At 29.7% G+C, this 24,000-nt stretch overlaps 1 protein-coding gene across 6 annotated transcripts in view; it reads left to right on the top strand.

Annotated features, from left to right (window-relative positions):
* LOC145245890 (glycine receptor subunit alpha-3-like) overlaps nucleotides 1-24,000 on the top strand; it is a 477,134-nt gene that overhangs the window by 428,942 nt on the left and 24,192 nt on the right. For 4 of the 6 annotated variants that reach the window (XM_080107614.1, XM_080107617.1, XM_080107613.1 and 1 more), the window contains exon 8: nucleotides 11,922-11,948. The exons of the other annotated variants lie outside the window; for them this stretch is intronic. In XM_080107614.1, coding sequence (XP_079963740.1) covers nucleotides 11,922-11,948 — 27 coding nt within the window. The remainder of the gene's footprint in view (nucleotides 1-11,921; nucleotides 11,949-24,000) is intronic. 6 annotated transcript variants of the gene reach the window in all.

The following is a 24,000-nucleotide window of genomic DNA, read 5'->3' as shown; positions in this document are numbered from 1 at the left end:
TAATTCGCTCCACCGTATTTTTCTCTCTACAATCTCTCTCTTTCAAACGTGATGTTGCTAGTCTCAGTCTTTTCTATAAATACTATTATGCCATGTGTTCTTTAGAATTGTCTGTTCTGGTTCGTTTGACTTGTTGTTCTAGTAATCTCCATCAATTCGCTGTTTTTATGCCTCATTGTTATACAGCTTCCCATTCCAGTAGCTTCTTTCCAAGAATCACAGGTTTTTGAAACTCTCTTTTCGCTGAATGTTCCCCCTACTTTTAATTTTGGTCTTTTTAAAAACTAGATTAAACAGGCATCTCTTGTCCTTTCGATAATCATCTTTCGTTCCTGTTATCTTCTTATATAAATGGGCTTCACGCTTTGTCTCGAGCAATTTTCAGATAAAGGAGATACTGCATTCTCCTAAAGTTATTGTATTTTGTATTAAGCCAAAAAGTGTTGATGCGCCGTCGAAATACAGATTTATGCATCATTTAAAATTGTATTTTATTTTGATTTTAAATGACCTCAAAGTGCATTGATAAGATATTAAAATACGAACCAAATCAATTTATTTCTCATTCACAATTGCGAATGTTGGCACTACATGATCGAAAACGCAAAAAAAAGCGGTGATATGGCGTCAAAATACAAACAACACAAAAGTATGTCTTACTTACAACTGCTATCGTGTTTAATGTCAATGTAATGAATGTTGTTATACCGTCAAAATACAAACCAAGTGTTTACAAATTGTCTCGTCTTTGAGCATTAAATAGTCGTAAAGTGTTGATAGACCGCTAAAATTCAAAGCAACCATTCTATAAATTACAAACAACTGGTATAGTGTTTTGGCATTAAATATCGCAAAAAATCTTGTATGTAACCAGCATGCAAACCAATTCAATGTATGCTTCATTTAAAAATACATTGTTGTATTAAATAACCTTAAAACATGTGGAGATACCGTCGAAATACAAACATTGCCTTTGTCTGCCTTGTTTATACGTAATATTCTATTTTCTATTAAATAATTCACAAAGTCTTGATGTGACGTCAAAATACAAGCAATGCAATGTATGCCTCATCTATAAAAAGATGTATTGTGGTTTTAGCCTAAATGACCCATAAAGTGTTGATATGCCGTCTGAATATAAACGAGGCAAATTTATGCGCTATTTACAGATGGTGTTGTGTCTGACATTAAATAATAAAAAAGGGGTTGTTATGCCGTCCAAATACAAAACAAACAAGCTTTAGTATTAAATACTTCGAAATGAGTGTTATTATGTAACCCAGAAAAGAATTGACATACCGCCAAAATACAAATATAACCTATTTATGCTTTTTTTTTTTTTACAAATGGTGTTGTGCTTTCAAATTGAATAACTAACAAAATGTTGATTATGACGTCAGAATACAAACAAGCACTCATTTTTTTTTTTTTTTTTTTTTTGCCATTAAATAACTTGAGTAAGTGTTGACATGCTGTTAAAATACGAAGAAAGTTAATTCATGGTTTATTTAAAATTTGAGTGATTTCATATTAAATGATTAATGGCGTCGAAATAGAAATAAAAACCAATTTATGCGCCATTTGCAATGTTGTGTTTGTTTGGGTTTTTTTTTATTAAATACTTCCAAAACCTTTCTTATGACGTAAAAATTATAATCATGCTAACGTCTGCCTTATTTACGAATGTGCTCTCGTATTAAATCACCGGAAAAGTATCTATGTGCCGTCAAAATAAAAACCAAACTAATCTCTTTCCAATTTACAAATGGTCTTTTGATTTTTGCAGGAAATAATCTCAGAACATCTGATATGCCGGAAAATACAAACGAAACCAATTCATATCCTATTTATAAATGTTATTGTGCCTTTGTATCAAAGAATCTTAAGACTGTTAATATGTCGTGAAAATACAAACCAAACCAATTTTGCGCCATTTACAAATGGTATTGTGCTTTTGTATATAAGGTTTTGATGTCAAAATGTTAACTACGTTAATACTTGACTTGGTTACAAATAATATTTTGGTTGAGAATTAAATAATGTCAAAGGGTTGCTATGCCGTCAAAATACAAACAAGTGTAAGTCTCATTTACAAATTTTATTGCAATTTTGTATGCTGTCAAAATCAAGCCAGTTTATGCTTCATTTTTAAATGGTATCATGTTTTTTTTTGTTTTTGTTTTTTTGCGTTAATGACTTTTTATGAAACTTGTTCAGCCTTCACGATACGATCAAATATAATATCTGTTCTGTTTTTGTTTCAAAGGAAGGAAATAATTCCATCCATTTCTGTTTTAATCTCCATATGCCTTTCTGGTGAGTTTCTCGACGTTTAAAACAGATTTCGTAGCTAAGATTTCGCTTCTGAAGAGGCAAGGAACATGTAAAGATAAGTTCTATTGTATAATCTGTGTTTTTGGAAAAATTGTGTTGAATTGCTTGGAAGTATGTGAGGGGGTCTCTTGTGAATTATTATGTACCCGTCGTGGAACAAGTATTTCAACTTAGATGCCATTAATGAAATTAGATTAAGTGTGAAACTTTAAAATGACCAGAATTATTAATAGTGGGGCAGATTGCTGAAACAATCTTTCACTTGGCGATACAAACACTAAAATTGAAATTTGTCAGGTTTCCTTCTGCAGCCATTTTAAAAACTGGCAGCCATCTTGAATTTTCTGATGGCCAACGTTCTTTTCTTAAAATGTATATTGTGAGCGTCATTTGTGCCAGTTTTGGTGCTTGTATCACTAAGTGAAAGATTATTATGGAATATTGAGATAACCTGCCCTAATATAAAACAACTACCTGCACGTATGATATATATATATATATATATATATATATATATATATATATATATATATGACGATTAAAATGGCACAAAAAGTGAGTAAAAAAAACAGAAAGAAGGTGGTAATAGTTCCTCAAAGAGATGTAATGTTTCTGGGCAACTCCCATCTGTTTGTTGTTGCTGTTGTTGTTGTTAATTTTCCTCCCCCACGGTGACATTTTAATCGTCTTTTACTCGTGTATATATATATATATATATATATATATATATATATATATATATATATATGTATATATATATGTATATATATGTACATATATGTATATATATAAATCTATATATGTATGTATATATATGTATATATATATGTATATATATATGTATATATATATATGTACATATATGTATATATATAAATCTATATATGTATGTATATATATGTATATATATGAATATATATGTATATATATGTATATATATATATATGAATATATATGTATATATATGCATATATATGAATATATATGCATATATATGTATGTATATGTGTATATATATGCATATATATGTATATATATATATGTGTGTATATATATATATATATATATATATATATATATACCAGGTTAAAGGTATTAAGGCGATGAAACCCATGAATTAAAACTAGGTTATTAAGAGTGCTCAATAAAAAAGAGCCAAATATATTATTTTTTATTTATACAGACAAGTATTACGTACTTGCTACACTAAACATGATAATGTTTCGGAGCATATTGATATATTAAAAAAACTAACTGTTAAGCTGTTAGAGAAGCAAGTATGTAAAACTTGTCTTTATAATATATATATATATATATATATATATATATATATATATATATATAATTTAGTGTAGATTGAAAATTCTTCAAAATTAGCTATACATTGCATTACTAGGGAAAACCTGACACACAGTACGTATATGTATATTTTTTTTCAAATTGAGATTTTTGGCAATAATAAATTGTATTTTTTTAAACAAAAGATGACACAGTATGCATATATATATATATATATATATATATATATATATATATATATATATATATATATATATATATATATGTATATACATATAGATAGATATATAACATGAAACTATATTTAATGGCAAGTAAGCTACACAGAAATATCCTTGTTTTATTCCGAATGGAATTTTCAAGTTACATATGTGGCGGTAATGTATGCTATGTATTTTATATCCACGTTTATCTTGTTTTATTAACTAATAAATCGGATTCGTAGGTTTACACTTACATTGTAAAGCTATCATTTCCATCAGTCAATGCATTTTGTGAAGCCTTTTGTTTGCGATCTATTAAGTTGGTGCAAAAATAATGTCATTTTTTCACGTTCAACTTCACTATGTCTGTCTTGTCTCCATATTTTCAAATTCTATCTCGTCCGGAACTAAATGTCGCAGAGCGGCGCTATGGGCCTGAGATGATTGTATTCTTCATGGACCGTTGCTATATGGGTCTTTAGCCAGTTAAAATAGTTTTTAAGGGGTCAAAATTGTAAAAAAAAAAAACTTACGTTACTCGCTTTGAATGCTACAGTTTTGCTTCCGGTTTAGATTCTAGCTGATGTCATCCAAATACTTTTTTTTACTTTTGAAAGCATGACTCTATAATAATAATACGAAATCAAGACAACTTAAAATATCATATCAAGGCACTATTTATTACAACTGGGGAAATAATAAACATACCTATTTAATTTTATTTAATTTATAAAGCAGACAACACCGGGCGGCGTACTAACATATATATATATATATATATATATATATATATATATATATATATATATATATATATATATATATATATATATATATATTAGTACGCCGCCCGGTGTTCTCTGCTTTATAAATACGCTTAAAAATTACATTTTTATTCATGCAAATTTTTTTATTTTCAAAATTACATTTTAATTAATGCAAATTATTATTTTAGAGAAAATTCTGTGTTGATTATTATATTGTACCCTATATATAGTAGTGATTTCAAAATTTATAAATAGAAATATGACTTGGATACTATCAGCTGGAATTGAAACCAAAACATTTAGCTATGAGATAGGTAATGTATTTAAACACTTATGTATTTGTTATGACATTAAATTCGACGATTCTTACGGTTAAATTGTGCAGGTGCTTTATCTAGATTATATATATATATATATATATATATATATATATATATATATATATATATAATCAGTTCCACAGCCAAAAAATGTCGCAGCACACAAGACCAATGAAAGCCAACAAACCGAAAGTCAAAGGCTCGAGTTTCGCTCTCATTTGGGTTCATCAGGTAGTCATCTCTGAACTCTGGTTTCGAATCGCGATTTCAGATATGACTAACTCATGAGTCTAAATGAGGACGAAACTCGAGTCATGGACATCCGGCTTGTTGGTCTTATGGCTCTTGTGTGCCACGATGTTGGTTGGTTGTGGAAATAACTATATAATCTCTTACATTTTGAAAATTGTATATATATATATATATATATATATATATATATATTATATGATTCAAACAAGCAACCAAGAAAGCAAGCAGAGGACGCTCGGCGGTCTACATAATGTATACTTCTTAAGATAAATGTACTTATCAAATTGATGTGAAATTACTTTAACATTTTGTCAAGATATTTCACAATTTTTATGGTTTTCTTTTGGTTTTGGTGGAAATTCATCTATTTCAAACATTGATGTCTTTCTCTCCTATGTATTGATGAAAAGTTTGTTCCGGCGGGAGTTGTCGTTTAAAGACGCTTTTTTGTTAAAAGAGATGTTGATTTTAAGTATCAGCAGATAACTTTATTTTCTTTATGTATACTCTTTATTGAAACAGGGTTTGCAAATTATTTGAATCGTCAAAACACACATATACATATACATACATGTATATATAAAATGTTCATGCGTAAAATGTTTCAGAATTTTTCGGTTCTTGGATTGTGCAGATTGTGTATTTAAAACGAATAATAACTTTTCTTCGTTTTCAGCCATGTAAATATGTAATATTCGTTTTTGTAAATCATTTTTTTTATTTTCTTTTGGTCACAGAATTGCTATTCCTTTAATTGTTAATTTTCCAATGATGTGAATAATTCTCTTCTTTAATTTTTTCAGTTTGTAAACGTCCAAAATTATAAACAATGAAATGCAGTAAATGTTTTGAAAAATGTCTCTGCTATATTCAATGTTTCCACTTTCATTGCGTAACGAATACCCTCCTATCTATATACATATATATATGCATATGTATACATATGTATCCATATATATATATATATATATATATATATATGTGTGTTTGTGTGTGTATGTGTGTGTCAATGTGTGTGTGTGTGTATACGTATGATGATATGTATGCATATATAGATATAAATAAATATATATACACATATATATTATAAAAGTACAAAACGGTTCTACACATATATTGCGTATATATGTATATATATAAGTATATATATGTATATATATAGATATATATGTATATATACATCTCTATATGCATATATATCTGTATATATACATATATATATATATACATATATATATCAGAAAAGCACAAAAAGGGTTTTATACAAGAGCATATATTTATTTTATAATTTAAATATTGTATACGCATATGCACACACACATATATGTGAGCGTATGCAATTACATATATATATATATATATATATATATATATATATGTTTGTGGGAAAATATATTTATCTAATTATATTTCACTTTTTATTTATAATAATCGTTTTATTCATGAAGCTCGATATAACTACAGAGCATATAAACACAAATATATACGACAAAAGTGTCTATATTTCAAATTTAAAGATGTTGTCCGTCTTACTATGTATTTCTTTTAAGCATGTTTAACCGTTCAATTCTTAACAGCACCTATTAAGTAATGCAGAATTATTCGTGCAATTATTATGTCAATGTTGGAATTCATCCGCCATTACTTATCAGAATACTAGAAATTCAACACCTTCAAAAGAACATAAAAGTACACAGGCATTATTATAAAAGTTGATGATTTTCTATTCTTCTGATGAGTAAGAGCGGAATAAAGTCAAATATTGCCATGTTACATGAATGATTCTGTCTAACGAAACAGGTGCTGTCAAGAATTGAATATTTTAACATGCTTAAAGAAAAAAAAAGATAAGGTGGATAACATCTTAAAATTTGGAATATAGATTTTCTGTCATATATATAAATATATATATATATGTATGTATATATATATATATATATATATATATATATATATATATATATATATATACTAAGCCTGTTTGAAATACTTGGGTTTCATTCATCTTATCATCTTCTTTTTTGGAATAGACTCATCAGTTCCATTAATTTCACCTCTTGCTTTGCACTTTTGCTTCAGAATTGATCACTCACTGGATTCCAAATATCATGATTAGATAACTCATTATCAGTAATGCAAAATTAATTAGATCTAAGAAATTATTTCCCTTGAACATCGTCTAGTATCTATCTATCTATCTATATATATATATATATATATATATAGATAGATAGATAGATAGATAGATAGATAGATACATACATACATACATATATATAAAAATATATATATACGTATATATATATATATATATGCATATATGTGTGTATATATGTATATATGTATATATATATGTATATATATGCATATATATGTGTGTGTATATATATGTATGCATATATATGTATATGTATATATATATGTATATATATATATATATATATATATATATGTAGTACTGTTTCCAAATGGATGGCATTGAGCTTTCATCTTGCATGTTTTATCTAATATCCTTTTAAACATATCCTTTTAATTAATGTTTTGAAATTAATTATAGTTATATAGGAATTCAGATATTATCCGACGAAAACGAGGACTCGTATTAAGCAAAATTGGTTTTAATTAAAAGCAATCACTGTTTCTTCATAGTCATGTAATTAAAGCATTATTAATTACACCGTTTGAATGTTATATATATATATATATATATATATATATATATATATATATATATATATACTTGTTTATTGTTATATAAACATGTTTACATCCCGCTGCTACAAACAGCAATTTGTTTCAATCAAACAACAGATATCATACGGCAGCGACTTGACTATTCAAATGTTAATCAAGAAGTAAAAATTAAGTTTACATGCCAAAAGCTTCTGTAAAATTAAAAATCGTAATATTTATATAGTAACTCCAACCAAATAAGAATTGCTCAATACAACCAAAATAGGAGATAAAGCCAGTCATATAAGAACACAATTAAAGACAGGATATACTAAAAGAAATATTAAGGAAATTGTAATATCTTTTAATATTCTGTCGAACGATAAATTATTGTAAATTATAATTTTCAGTATTAAACTGTATATATATGTATATATATATATATATATATATATATATATATATATATATATATATATATAATATATAATATATATATAATATATATAGATAATATATACATAATATATATATAATATATATATATAATATATAATATATATAATGTATATATATAATATATAATATATATATAGACAATATATACATAATAATATATATAATATATATAGATAATATATACATATATATATATATATATATACAGAGAGAGAGAGAGAGAGAGAGAGAGAGAGAGAGAGAGAGAGGGGGGGGGATGAGACCGGAAGTCTAGAGGAGCAAAGTTTAATTTAATGTATTAATACTTTAAAAGAACATTACTCATAGTACTGTAGATATATACTAAGCTCAATAGGTATATGCATCCTTGAGCTATATCAATATTGAGGATAAAGATTAATAATTGTAAATTATGAATCAGTTTCAAACGGAGAAACAAAACGAAATCAAAATCAAAAGCTAAATAAAATATTTAGATTTTTTTTTGTTTCTCCTTTTTAAACTGATTTATATTTTGCAATTTATTATTTGTTATTTATTATTTATTATTTATTTGAGGATAAATTATTATTTATCCTCAATATATATATATATATATATATATATATATATATATATATATATATATATATATATATATGTGTGTGTATGTATGTATAAGTTTGGGAAATCGTATAAATTTAGCCGTGAAAATTCTGTTAACAAGTAAACCTGTGACAACATAACAGAAGTATCGACATCTTGACGATGTTCCCAAGCATGTAGCGAAGTTTTCCGGAGTATGCATATGGATAGATAGATGGGATATCCATCTCTTTATGTATGTATGTATGTATGTATCTATCTATCTATCTATCTATCTATCTATTTGTCTGTATATATATATATATATATATATATATATATATATATATATATTACTCCACTCAAAGAGGCCCGGGTTTCATAGCACGTACACAGTACAAGGCTGCAGGCCAAGGACTGATGTGGAATGTCAAACGGCACGTAAGAGTAAAGCAAAAATGAAATAGAAAACAAAATGAGATTTGGAAATAGGCCTCTGGCGTTGAACAGTAAATCATTATACACGGAAACTTTGGTCTGTCTTAGTTGTGCGGATAAATTAGTTATTGCCAGTTGCAGAATGAAAGAGAGAAAAAATAGAAAGAAAGACAAAATAAGGAAACTTATAGATCTAGATCAACAGATGTGTGCATGTCTGTGTTGGTCTGTTGTATTCTTTAGAGGATGCTTTTCTAATATGTGATCGACGAAATTGTTTCTAATTCAAGATGTGATCTAAAGGGTTGTTTAGATTCTAACCTATCTACTACGAATTATTATTTGCCATTAATTATGATAAACTCTGTAATAAAGTAATGAGAAAAGAATATATAGATTTTTATGCTAATTTTATTTTAATAATATCATAATTTTGTTTTAATAATATCATAATTTTGTTTTAATAATATTATAATTTTGTTTTAATAATATTATAATTTTATTTTAATAATATTATAATTTTTTTTTAATAATATTATAATTTTATTTTAATAATAATATAATTTCATTTTAATAATAATATAATTTTATTTTAATAATATTATAATTTTATTTTAATAATATTATAATTTTATTTTAATAATAATATAATTTTATTTTAATAATATAATTTTATTTTAATAATATTATAATTTTATTTTAATAATATTATAATTTTATTTTAATAATATTATAATTTTTTTTAATAATATTATAATTTTATTTTAATAATATTATAATTTTTTTTAATAATATTATAATTTTGTTTTAATAATATTATAATTTTATTTTAATAATATTATAATTTTATTTTCATAATATTATAATTTTGTTTTAATAATATTATAATTTTGTTTTAATAATATTATAATTTTATTTTAATAATATTATAATTTTATTTTAATAATATAATTTTATTTTAATAGTATTATAAAGGTTCATCGTTTTACATCTTTAAAACTGTACTCATCGATAAATTCGTTTAATGGTTTTGGAATTTATATAATAGTAGAATCGTGTATTTATTTTTAAATAGTGAGGAGGGGCCGGTCTTGCCCGGTGATAAAATACGCTCAAATATATTTTACTTAATGCAGATGTCATATTTATTATTGCAGACGACCCAATTCTCTATTAAATATTTTACTGCATCTAATATATAATACTTATTTCAAACGTTTTCAAAAAATGACTTGGTTGACATCAACTAGAATCGAAACCAAAACAGTTAGCGCTCCAGTCCCGTTCCCTACTGTATGGATCAGATTTTTTTTTTCCATTAAACCATTTCAAACTATGAACGAATTTGCGCATGCGCAAAAGTAATAGAAATATGTCGGCAAATTGAAATGTACATTTTACATTTCAACTTGCCGAGATATTTCTTTACGCATTATTCATCCATCCAAGCAAATATTTTACTTGGTATAGATCATTTTGGTCGATGATTACTATTTCCTTTTAATTTCAGTATTATGTGACCAGTAGTTTAAGAGTTTATCGGTTAAATATGTTCACACAATATAATATTAAATAGAGAATTGCCGATGTAATTATAAATAGGGAATCTGCATAAATAGACAGACACACATGTACATACATATTAAGAGGATTGTTTCGTGTAATTTTATTTGTCGTCCTTTTTCTAGTAAATTCTATATAGTGAGTAGTAGAGACATATAGTCAGCTAACGTACTTCCTAATTTCCAGCGCATAGCTATCGGAAGCGGTTACAAGACAAATCAGTTCCTTCAGTTGTATTGTTTTTCAGTATTTATATTGATTGAAATAAAATATAATAAAATGGCATTATCGAAAAGTATACAATAAAAATCAATAACATTATACAGATAAAATGATGCAGTTGGTCTTTATTTTTTATAACAACATTTTAAAAAAAAAAGATTCTATTTTATTTTAAATTTTACAAGAAATATGTTTATGAAATGAACAAAAAATCATTTCTTTTAACTTTAAAAATAAGTTTTTGTTTTTTGTTTAAACTTATATAATAAATATATGTTTATGAAAGTATAAAAAATAAAATTGACATCAAAATAAATATATGGCAGATATAGGCGCGAGAGAAAACAAGCGAAGGACCTGATTTGCCTTGTCACCGCTTCCGGTCGCGCTCCGCCGTAAATTAGGAAGTGCGTTAGCTGACTATAACCGACCAATTTCAGATCACAGAATTTTGGTAGACCATGTAATAGAAAAGCACCGTTTAAAAATGATTTCAACCTATGTCTTTATTTAGAATACAAACCAGCATCTTCATCATCACCAGCATCACATCTACTCTCACTGTCACTGCACCCATTTACATAAGCACTTTAGCCATCGCTTCCTTCATTAAGTTCATATGTATGCAAGAAGCTAATCGAATTTGGCGTTTTGGGTCAAACGTGGTGTTTTCTGTTGGACTGAGCTGGGCGGCCAAGCCAAGTTATCGAAACACGTTTTTTTTTTTTTTTTTTTTTTTTTTTAATCTTTCTTTTTTAAGAGAATTAATTGAAACGATTTCCTCATTTCTTGAATTGCATGAAATAACACATTATTTACCTCCGCAGATGCTAAGCCCAGAACGGACGTGGTTGGTAAGGATGGATTTATAATTATTACTTAATACTTTTTTTCTTTTTCTTTTTTGCTTTCAACTGTTTTTTGCTAGTGCTTTCTTTTTCTTTCCATACCAACGGTTTCATTTTTCTTCTTTACTTACTCTTCTCTTCCCCATCTCATATTTTTGTATCTTTTGAGGTGATTACCTTCATCCCTCTGACTCTCATTCAACCTCTTCATCAGTAGATACTTATCTCTCTCATCTTCCCTATCCCTTCCCCTATCTCTCATCCTCCGTTAGCTTTCTTTGCCATTACCCTTTCTTTCTCTTTCACGTTCCCCTATTTCTCTCTTTCTCTTTATTTAGCTATCTATTTTTGGGGGGTATTTAAGCTGATTTAGGATCGTGTCATTGTCGGAAATTTCCGGGTACTTTACGTAAAACGCTAGATAATGTCGAACGAATGTTTAGTGTTTCGTCATTATTATTATTATTATTATTATTATTATTATTATTATTATTATTATTATTATTATTATTATTCTTTCGCGCAAACGTTGCCCATTTTTTTTCAATGAAAATAAATTATTTGTATTATTCAGAATATAATTGAAAATTAAAGACAATATTATTTTCATTGTTACGAACGATAATACAATAAATAATGATTATATAATTTCCGAAACTTTGAAGAAAATAAAAATTTGAATTAAAAAAAAAAAATAAAACACTCGTTGTATGGTAAGTTTCATGTATAAACATTTACTTATTTATTTATTTATTTATTGGATAACAAACAATTTATAGCACACATTTTCTTTATTTATTGTTGTTCAAATCAGGACTAATCTTTAGTCTACGTTTTGTAAATAATAAATAGGGCTATGAAAACAAAATATTCTTTTCATTGTTTTGACTCTAGAGTATATATGCGACACAGTTAGACACAGTTAATCAATCGAGAACCACATCATTCTATATAAAAACATATAAAATATAAGCGGATACACACTCGAGAGTATTAAAAATGAGAAGAATATGCTGTTGTCCTTGCCCTAATATTAAATCAATGATAGCTAATAAATATTTTCTTAAACGACGTTTCCCTGCTGCGACTTCACAATTTCAGCGTTTCGGCACCTTTCGACGTTTTACGTAAACTCCCCGGAAAATTCCGACGATACCACGATCCTTATTCTGCTTAAGTCCCCTTTTTACTTGCTCCGGCATGATTCGCTCTAACACATAGTCATTGTGGGGTGCTCATTATTTGTGATTATATTACAGTTTGATTATTTTAAAATTTATTTCTTATATGTTTTGTTATATTTAGTTGTTATATCTATTTATTTTGTAAACTTACTGCCACTTACTTTGCCCGTTTAATTCGTATTATGTCATGATGCATAAAAGACCATTTTTTAATTATTATTTTCATTATCATTTTCATTATTATTATTATTATTATTATTATTATTATTATTATTATTATTTCGAACACTCCATGTGTTACAATATGGCTTTGTTGTGTGTATAATTCGATTATATGCACCAGACGTCTCCGTGTAGTCGCCATTGTCGTCTCATCAAGTCACGTGGGGGCCCAGAGTTATTTTCATCGAGTGTTATTTGCTTAAAGAGGGCGAAAATTGAAGGAAAAAAGCACTGGGTTACTGTGTAATATATATATATATATATATATATATATATATATATATATATATATATATATATATATATATATATATAATTTAGGTATTTAAATTTTATGATTTGAAAAGGTTAATTTTCAAATATAGAATTTTTATTGTTTACAAACAAACAAAGAATACAGTTTGATAAATATATTTCCTTAACCCGTGAGTTTTCGATGTTTATTCATCTCCTCAGAGGGAAAACTATTAGCAAATGTTATTAATAGTTTGCACCTTATTTGCTAAAGGCAATAAACATAGAAAACTAGAAGTTTTTAAAAATGTTTAAATATTTTTTCTACATAGAATAAGGGAAATTAGATATTGAAGCAGAAAAAAGGATATTGAACGTCAAATTCAAAATGCATGCAAAATCCTGAAATGGAAGTTCTTGGTAGTAGGAAGGTAAAAAGATCCAACGCGTATTGTAATTCTTCCATGTCGCTAGGTAAAAATCATATGTATCTTCATTATTCTGAAGTGTGTATATATATATATATATATATATATATATATATATATATATATATATATATATATATATATATACCCGATATAATGTATTCAAGAGTTATAACTAATACATTTACCGATGTTATTAAGGTAAGAGTACTCAATAAAGGAGGAGCAAGATATATTTTTTATTAATGTAAAGAAATTTAAATGGTCGCGTCACTCGACATACTAATGTTTTGGGCAAATGGTCAGTTAAAACCAGACTCGTTTCTTCTGTGGAAAGCAACCATTTATTAACTTGTCAAACAAGGGCTTCTGGTTTTAACCGACTATTTGTCGCGGCCATGTAAATGTGTTTATATATATATAGATTTTGAAAATATTTTATCATTCATATATTTTTCACATAAATTTTATATATATATATATATATATATATATATATATATATATATATATATATATGAGAGGGAGAGAAAGACAGAGACAGAGAGAGTGAGCTTAGTCTGATACTCTATCTCGTTCACATCGTACAATCGCCTCCTTTTTTCTTGGTGTATTTAGACGGACAGTTATTGCGGGACTGTCATCCACCGGAAAAAAAGATAAAATTCTGATTTTCCGGATCTCACTTGCTACATTCAACTTCCGTTTATTTGCTAAGGTCATTCTTTTTAACTCTGATTCTGTCAATCATTCTCTACACCACAACCGTTTGTTTTTGTTTTATTTTGCAACACATCAAGGCAAAATGTACGTTTTCCAGACATTTGGTTGTTCTAAATACATATTTTTGTGACATTCTAATTTCCTGCAATTTGAGTCAAACTTAATGATGATAGATATTTCATAATTAGTTTCACTTTTTTTGCTTGTTACAGAACGAAGCGAATATTTCTTTGATTTGAGAAGAATTGTTCAATTTTTCTCTGCTGTCTCTTGTCGTTCTCCAGCTCTAGATTTTAGAGGTGCCTACTAAACAATTAACATTCGTCTCCATAAGTCACAGTTTACCATTTTTTTAGCATTATAATTATTATTTACTCACTAAGAGTAGTCACACATGCCATTATCAAGGACTTCTCTTTGAAAACATCTTGTGGTATTCTCTGGCATCTGAGTGACAACAGGTCTCCTCACATTTCTAGCATTTTTCATCTCTTTCGATAACATTTGTAGATGGATTTCCATTATCGTAGCAGCTAAGAAATTCAATGTTTCTGTTTTGCAGAACAATTCTTTTTCTTTGGCCTCAAAATACGAGTGTTTTATGCATCACTTTTCCATTGAAGACAAATTTCTTTTCCCCAAACATACTTTTCAGATATGCTACTAGTCATCAGTCGCTCGGGGTATGTCTAAAGAATGAGTGCATGAGAAGGAAATTTCTACGTGCAATTCTATGTAGTTTTATCATAGTTGCGATCGACTTGTGACGCGATGCACTGTCTTGGTAAACGATTACGTTTTTGTTTCCATTTGTAGCCGCGTTTTGATGATTTCGACATTTAACCGCATAAATAATACACGGATATATAATATTTGTTATTCGATGAACAAAATACCTCGTGCGTTCTTAAACAGAGTCTATTTTTTTTTCTAGTTAAGTTGAATTAGAAGCAAAAACGTTGACATCTTGTGGTTTTTGATCAGTCGTAAGTAAATACGGTATCCATTTTGAATACAGTTTTCTTAGTGATGAAGAGCGGTGGTTATTAAGACATGAAAGAACTGAATAGAAACTCTTCCGCATAGATCAACAATTAGCATTCATTATCCATTTACAACAGAAGATTTGCTTTTTTTGTTAAAACATAGTATTTGAAATACACTGTGCGACATGTCCCAATTCAAAATTCATCATCTCTGAAATTATATAAGGCATATGACTCCCACAATCTATTTGAAGCAAGGGAGATAACTAAGAGAAAAGAGTTACTTCACTTTTAAATATAAATCGTTTATTTTTTCAAGTTTAAATCTGTTTCATTGAATACTCATTGGCAAATGTTCACGCAAAATAGTGAATACTTGTAATATTGTCTTCTGTGTAATTTATGATTCGCACTTTTATAAAATGCGTGGCATAGTATATACACGGTGATAGCCGTAGCAAATGTCTGGAAATCAACAAAGTTTTATTAACATTACAATGATAGAATGACAAGAGAGATAGTTCGAGTCACTATAGGGGTGGTGTGTGGTTATTGCAGCTTCTCTCTCGCTCTTTCTTCTGCCTGACTGTCTACCTTTGTTTATGACTTATATTTAGAAGTGTGTCGGATGGCTTTTCTCTTTCTCTCTCTTTCTCTCTCTCTCTCTTTCTCTCTCTCTCTCTCTCTCTCTCTCTCTCTCTCTCTCTCTCTGACTGTCTTTGTTTATGACTTATATTTACATCATCCACATTCCTTGATCGGAATCTAATTGTTTGCTTGTTTTGATCTTCGATTTGAAATTTCGAGTTAAAATATTTTCTTTCATTGCTTCATAATCTTGAGCCTTCGATCAAAATACGGAGTTGACGTCATCTGCAGCAATTCGATTTCCATCTGGAGTTTTCTGGATCCGATATCTTCCGGCGTTTCCCGTCACCTATGCAATTTACTAGGCTTCTAATATCTTGAACTCCCTTGCTATCTCCATTGAACTTTAATTCACAATTGACCAGCACAAGCTTGTACACTTTTTGATGCTTTCTGTGACAACTGATTAATTTAAACGAGTTTATCGTTCAGAAATATTCGTGTCTGTACGATCACATTAATTGTTAGCGTACCACTGGTAAACCGTTGTTTCTGAGAGCACAGAGTCCGAATAACACTTATGAACTCTTGCTTTGTCTAAACAGGATTTTTTTATTAGAAAGCAATGTCTTATTAACAGTGGAAATTTAAATGGTTCCATTGTTTTGAGAATTTTTAACAGTAGTTTCACTTAAATTAAATTTCTAAATTAATAACGCAACGAGACTCAAATTTGGACACGTGATATTTCATAGTAAGTACCTAAAAATGATCACGTAATTTTTGTATTAGAGTTTCATCTCTATGTCAGGTCCGGGGCTTATCTCAAATTTAACCTTAAAAGTGCCTAGAGACGGCCCGTTGAGTATGCAGTGGGGTCTCGTCTCTTACTGTCGATGGTAAAATAGCTCAGCTCAATGAGGTAAGCGAGACAACATACTGTTGCGTTCTGTTCGACTCATCTTTCAAATCATCTCTATATCGCATTTAAACTTGAAATATTTCTCCACTTTATGCCCCCTCTCGTTGCTGGTATAGTATAATATTATAATTAGTGATGGGACGATTCTAATATTCTTCCCGATTCCGATACAATTACCAATTACGTACGAAATTCTCGATTCCGATACAATTACCGATTCTGATTCTGATTCTTTATAAATCTCTGAATATCTTACTATAATGTTATTTTGTCCCGATTACTGTAAAAAAAAACACATCTTAAACGTGCATGTATTTTCTCAGACGTGAAAACACAGTTGTGAGAGGGTGGTCTAGAGATTTTAGTTTTACTGGAAGTTTAAAATCAATAAATATTTTTTTTATTTTATTATTACTACAACCAGTGGAAGACGTTTTATAAAAAAAAACAAAATCAAATAAAAAAGATAATTAAAGGAATCGGTTTTGGCATCGGAAAATAGGCTCAATTTTTTCCCGATTCCGATAGCGATTCCGGCACCCCAAAAAGATCCGATTTTTCCGATTCCCGATTCCGATTCTGATTAATCGTCCCAACACTAATTATAATATTTATTGTCCTCATTGCGGTTATAGTATAATATCCAGACTTTTGCTTCATATCATATGAGCGAAATCTGACACTCAGAAAAGGTTCGCCGAATTGCTATTCGAACGGTGTATATACTATGAATCTACTCTACCAATGGAGTTTAATATTTTTTCCCTTGAACGCTGATCTTTACGCGGTGATTTCATTTTGAGTTACAATATCCTTAATGGTCATTCTGATATTCCTCATGAGCTACCATTCATTATTACACCAGAAAGGGGTCTACACGGATCTTATCAGAAACTATTACACTGTTTATTTTTATTTTATTTTATTTTTTTTTTACTTTTTAACACAGGAGTCACCACTTTGCAAGACCCAGAGGCCACTCGAGGATAAGGATTAATAAGTGCACAATGGTCAGTGGGACAGTGGCGTAGTAATTATTAGTAGTGGAAGTTTAGTAAATTGGATTACTTAAGGGGAACGGCTCATCAAGAACTTGTTTACGTTAGACTTGAAGACGACCATATTATTGGGTAAAGAGTAGATTTCTTAAAGAAAGGATTGAAAGACCAAAACGTCTTTATTTCCCGGTGGTAAGTGCATTTTAGAGTATGTGTAAAGCGTCCTTTAACTTGATAAATATCTTATTTATTCAAATTAAACAAAAAAAAACACAATAATCCATTCTTTTTTACAATCATTTTATGTCGTTTGAGATCTTTGAGACCACTGCAACTTACTTGATATAAATGGCAACTCTCTAAAACTTGAATGACTTACTGGAAAGAACTTGAATGCCTACTAGTCACTATCCTCAAGTGTCTAAGGTATATCTGTACAAGCATTTGGCAGGACGATTTGGCATGAATATACTTTTCCCTACAAGTAAACCCTGACCAAATATTCAAAATCACATAGTATTCGCTGCCCAAATAAGATCTCCTCACTATGGCTCACCAGCACTTGCTTATACGCGGAATGGTGCACCTTCTTCAAGTGATGTTGCTTATAGTAACAATACTAAGCTGGATACTCCACTAGACTAGATGTATTCTTGTCCTGGAATCCAGTACGACTAAAATACTACAAGAAAGGTATACTAAAACATATTTAAATGTTCAATTGGGGAGAGGAAAATTAATTTTCTTTGCTAACTGAACATTTGAGACTTAATAGAGATGTTTAATGGTTTAATGAAGCATTCAAATATTAATGTATCTCATATAAGTATCAAGTGTTAGTTCCTGAAAGAGGAGCTCCTTGATTTTTGAGAATTTGATTGAAGCAAAACGAAACAAGAGATCTACAACGAATCGATCTATAATCATTATTGACGGGACCATCGTTTTTGGAATTTTTCGGAAGGAGTTTGGTTCCTAGCACGTTTCCTGCAAATTGTAAAAAAAAATTCACGGATACTTTGATATTTTTACCATCCCTCTTGAAAAAGCCCGTATAAATTGGGCGAAACGTTGAGCGTTCATGTCCTTCCACCTCCAAACTATTTTTCATACTTTGATATTGTATTCCAAGCCGTAGCACAATGCTAATTGAATGTCTCTACAAAACAATTTTCAAGAGAATAGAAGAGGAAGATCTCATATAAAATGTGTCAATCGATATCGCCCCCCCTCCCACTTCAAAATTTTCCATTTTAATATATACCCAAATATTTCGACTGTCCGTTTACGTACCTTCCGCGAATGGTAAAGCCTCATCTTTTTTTTATAATAAAATATGGTCGCTTTTTTTTTTGTTCTCCAAATTAAGAAAAAATAAATTAAAAAAAAACAAAAACATTTTTACATGTGTGGCTGTTCCACTAAGCAATTAAACTACTTCATAATGTGTGTTTTCAGAAATTACATATTCGCTTTTCATCTTTTCAATGTTTTTTATATTCATCCGGGAAATCTTACCCTAGCAAAAGCACTTTCAAATGGAAGTGGTTATCTCGGAAGTTGCTATCTTTTTCACGCGGTTCCATTCATCGACTGTAACCGCTACCCAAATCACCGTGTTCATTTTTTATCGCAGAGAAATTAACTTAATTCTCCGCTCAATATTTAATTAAGGGAATATAATTGCTGGAAACTTTATACGTTTTGGGTTACTCCATTGCTTTTCAATTAACACGTGGTCGCAGGCCACATTTCCAAATGCACATACAAATACATTTTTAACATTGGTCTTCATATCTATATATTACGACTACTAAACAATTATAAACAATTCGTCCCTCAAAACATGCAATGTTTTACATGAACTATTTTCTTATAGTTTACCCAGAACAAATTGATCTACTTTTTCTAGCGATTATGTGTAAACAGAATGAAAATAAACACGGCGTAGGTCAACAGGAAAAAATTCTACATTTTGCTACCGATTACGTGTAAATAGCGTGAAAATATTTGCGTAAAAAAAATAATACATTTCATATGTTAGTCTGGTGATTACTTTATGAGCAAATCACTTCTTTAAATGTGGCGTAGTTTACTTCGAACAAAATAAACAGATTCTAATTAGGAGGTGGGGGGATTACGTGCAAACAGAACGAAAACATATCCGCTATAAATTGTTTTTAAACTGAGAGGTCATGTTTTAAAAAAATACTCAGAACTAAAAACAGCTTCTATTTTTATGAGGCGATCTTTTATGGAAATCGCTCCAGACAAGGCATAAAGCCACTTTATGACAGATGCTAAAAATGCACCTTCAAGGATAACTGGGTAAATTCTGACTCAGAAAACATAAATTTTCCTCCTTTGTCAGAAACATCGGTGTTGGAATGTGAGTACTAAAGGACTGCAGACTAGACACAAGGTTGCCATCATGAGTGTGCCCGCCTGTGTGTTTGTCGTGTATACACAACTTTGCTAAATGTATATCGAATTCTTCTTTGATTGGTTATTTATTAACGGAATATCTACTCAAATCAAAATAAATTAAAGGAGACTGAAAAAAAAAAACGAATTTTCTAAACAAATCTATTTATTTATATGCCTTATACCTCAACCCGAGGGAAGAAAGGTTACCAACTCATAAATGGCTAAAACGATGTAGGGCTGAGTGTCGAGGATGTATCCTTGTCGCGTATGCACAACACAATACAGGTGAACCGCCTTACCCATCATCATTATCATCGGCAATCACTCGTGACGAGTATGATTGTTCTCCCATCGGTAAGATTGGGTCTGATCATTTGTGGGTCCTCATATGGCTGTGGAGGCCGATCCTTGACCCGCAGGCTTTAATGCAGTGGGGGTATGTGTGGGTGGTCGACTCGATAGTGGAAGAGGCGGAAGGAGCTGTGTCCGTAGTAGATTTCTCCTTTCTCTGCTTCCTCCTGTTTTCTGCGGCTCTGTGGAGGTCCTTTTCTGGGTGAGCCGTGCCTTCATGGACCATCCTGCTCCACATGCCTCTCTGAAGAGCAGCATCTTCCCAGGCTAAAGTGACACTGTCTCAGGTGGGTATTTGTGTTGTCCTTATATCTATTTTTCTGTCTTTCTTGGTACAGCTTTCTCTCTTTAAGCTGACCCTAGAGCATTTGCTTTGGAGGGCGGTTGTCAGGCATGCGCATAACATGTCTCGTCCATCGCAGCTAGTGTCGCCTTACCACACACACACACACACACACACACACACACACACACACACACACACACACATACACACACACTGCTGAATTAATCGCTGTTGTCGAATGTATATATTACATATTATCAGGAGGAAGAGCTGATGTTGTTCGGGCTTAAATGAAAATCATTAATATGTACTTTTCATTATGCTTTTAAGACCATATTACTTTGCTTTTACGGCTCCCTTTTTTAATTGATAGTCATGTTTTGTTTTAGAAGAGTTTCTGATGGGTATTAAACTTGGAGATCAAATTAAGTTGGTAGCTAATCCGCATGAATGTTAGAGATAAAATGAGTTTTCGGTGGGTAGCTGATCTGCATAATCTTGGACGTTAACCTTTTGTAGGCAAAGAGCAAAGATTTTTCTCGTGTGAACACGAAAAAATTATGTGCTCGTGTCCTAAAAGATTCAATATTTTTATGGAGCAATTCGAGCAATTCAAGTTTTTGATTGGTCGCTAGCAGAAGATATCTCCATTTGATTGGCCAGTTCCTATCGTCAGTGTCTATAAGTAGACCCTTCAATTTTTCTTTGATAATACCCTTCATTCATATAAAAAAAAATATTGCAACAGTCCCTCCACCTTTAATCCTGATCCTCCCTGAAAAGCTGAAATGTTGTAAGACGCTCTGATTTATGGCCATAGTCATATTGCTTAAATGTCATTAACATTGAATATACGTAGTTTAAGTTTTAAGGGTGTTCTCTTCATTTGATCACTTAGGGGTCGGGGTACGTAGAAATTCATCTCATATACGTACTAACTTAGAGATTCGGGGTTACTTTCCTTTGTTTTCCCCGGAGAATTCCATAGCCTTCTCGTACTCTTATCCTATTTTATATGAAAATTAAATTATATGTGTGAAGTTTTCTCGAGAGAACAATGGAATTGTTCCTGAATAAAATAAATGGTGCCAAATCGTTTTATTCATAGTTTTTCTTTTTTAATAACCCTGTATAATATTTCACGTAATGATTTAAACATTTTAACAATTGTATTGATGACGTGATTTGTTGGTTTTCTATTTGTTCTCACAGATTAACGATCGTTTCATATTTTCTTTTTCCTTCTGGATTATATATAGACTAAAGAATACTTCGATCTGATATAGCCGAATCCATTTTGATTCATAACATGTTATAATGTTATATATTAGCGTGTGAGTGTCTGTGTGTGTGTGTATGTGTGCAAGTGTGCGTGTGCGTGAATTGGAATAGTTTTACTTGTCAAATGCAAAATAGGTCGAGTAAATCAACAAAAAAATAAAGTGTTGGGACAATTAATCGGAATCGGAATCGGGAATCGGAAAAATCGGAAGATTTGAAGATATTGGAATCGGAATCGGGAATCGGAAAAATCGGAACTTTTTGGAGTATCGGAATCAGGAAAATTGTGCCTATTTTCCGATGTCTAAAGGTCCTGGATATGACCTTAAACTATACCCTTTGATTGCCATTCCTCCGAGGTCCACGCTGACCCGGAGTGGTAGCACCTGTTAGGGTCCCAACTATGAGTTAAATAGAATACGACTTAAAAAAAAACAAATATACTATATTAAAAAATCGTTCTTCAAAATCACCAGATTCGGCATTAAATAACCTGAAAAGGGTTGATATGCCGTAAAATAAAACAACCAACCAACCAACCAACCAACCAATGCATAAAAACGATTCCCTTAATTATCATTTTTAATTGATTTTATTAAAAGCAAAATCTTCCACTGCTCGTAGTAGTGATAAAAAATAAATATTTATTAATTTTGAACTACCCAGTAAAACTAAAAAATCTTTAGATCATACCCCACAAGTGGTATTTTTTTTTACGTTTTAGAAAATATATGCACACTTAACGCGTGTTTTTATGGTAACCGGGAAAAAATAACAACTTTGTAGTTAAATATTTAGAATTTATAAAGAATCGGAATCGGTAATTGTATCGGAATCGTGAAAAACATCAGAATCGTCCCATCACTAATATATATATATATATATATATATATATATATATATATATATATATATATATATATATTACTACTTCATTTATTCACATAAATTTAATATACGAAAGTATAGATTTATGCGTAAACTTTAAGTATTTACTTCAAAAGTGCTCAATACGTAGGTAGAGCTAGTTAGTAATTTATGGATGAAACGCAGAATATTCAGTGTAGCTTAATCGCCATATATATTTTATAAATTACTATATATATATATATATATATATATATATATATATATATAGAATTGATATGTAGTTTGATTGAAGCATTGTGTGCGATAGATATGTAGTAGAGATTTAGAAGGCTATCACAATGCGAGGAATGAATTATAGTCGGTGTTGGTGAAAAAAGACGAGAACAAGTGGCGAATTAAAAATCAATAAGTACATACATATATGTCTATATATACATATATCTATTCAGTTGTGTTAAATACAAACGTCTTACTTGTTATGCCTGCGACAATATACATAATAATTTCGGAAAAAAAATGTCCCTTTTCAAATGGTAGACGAGACAGATCGATTTAAAG

Source organism: Euprymna scolopes, chromosome 23, assembly GCF_053919585.1.
Source record: "Euprymna scolopes isolate OS-2025 chromosome 23, ASM5391958v1, whole genome shotgun sequence".
Classification (NCBI taxonomy): domain Eukaryota; kingdom Metazoa; phylum Mollusca; class Cephalopoda; order Sepiida; family Sepiolidae; genus Euprymna; species Euprymna scolopes.
The sequence above is the reverse complement of the archived record's forward strand: the minus strand, read 5'-3'. Positions and strand labels throughout refer to the sequence as shown.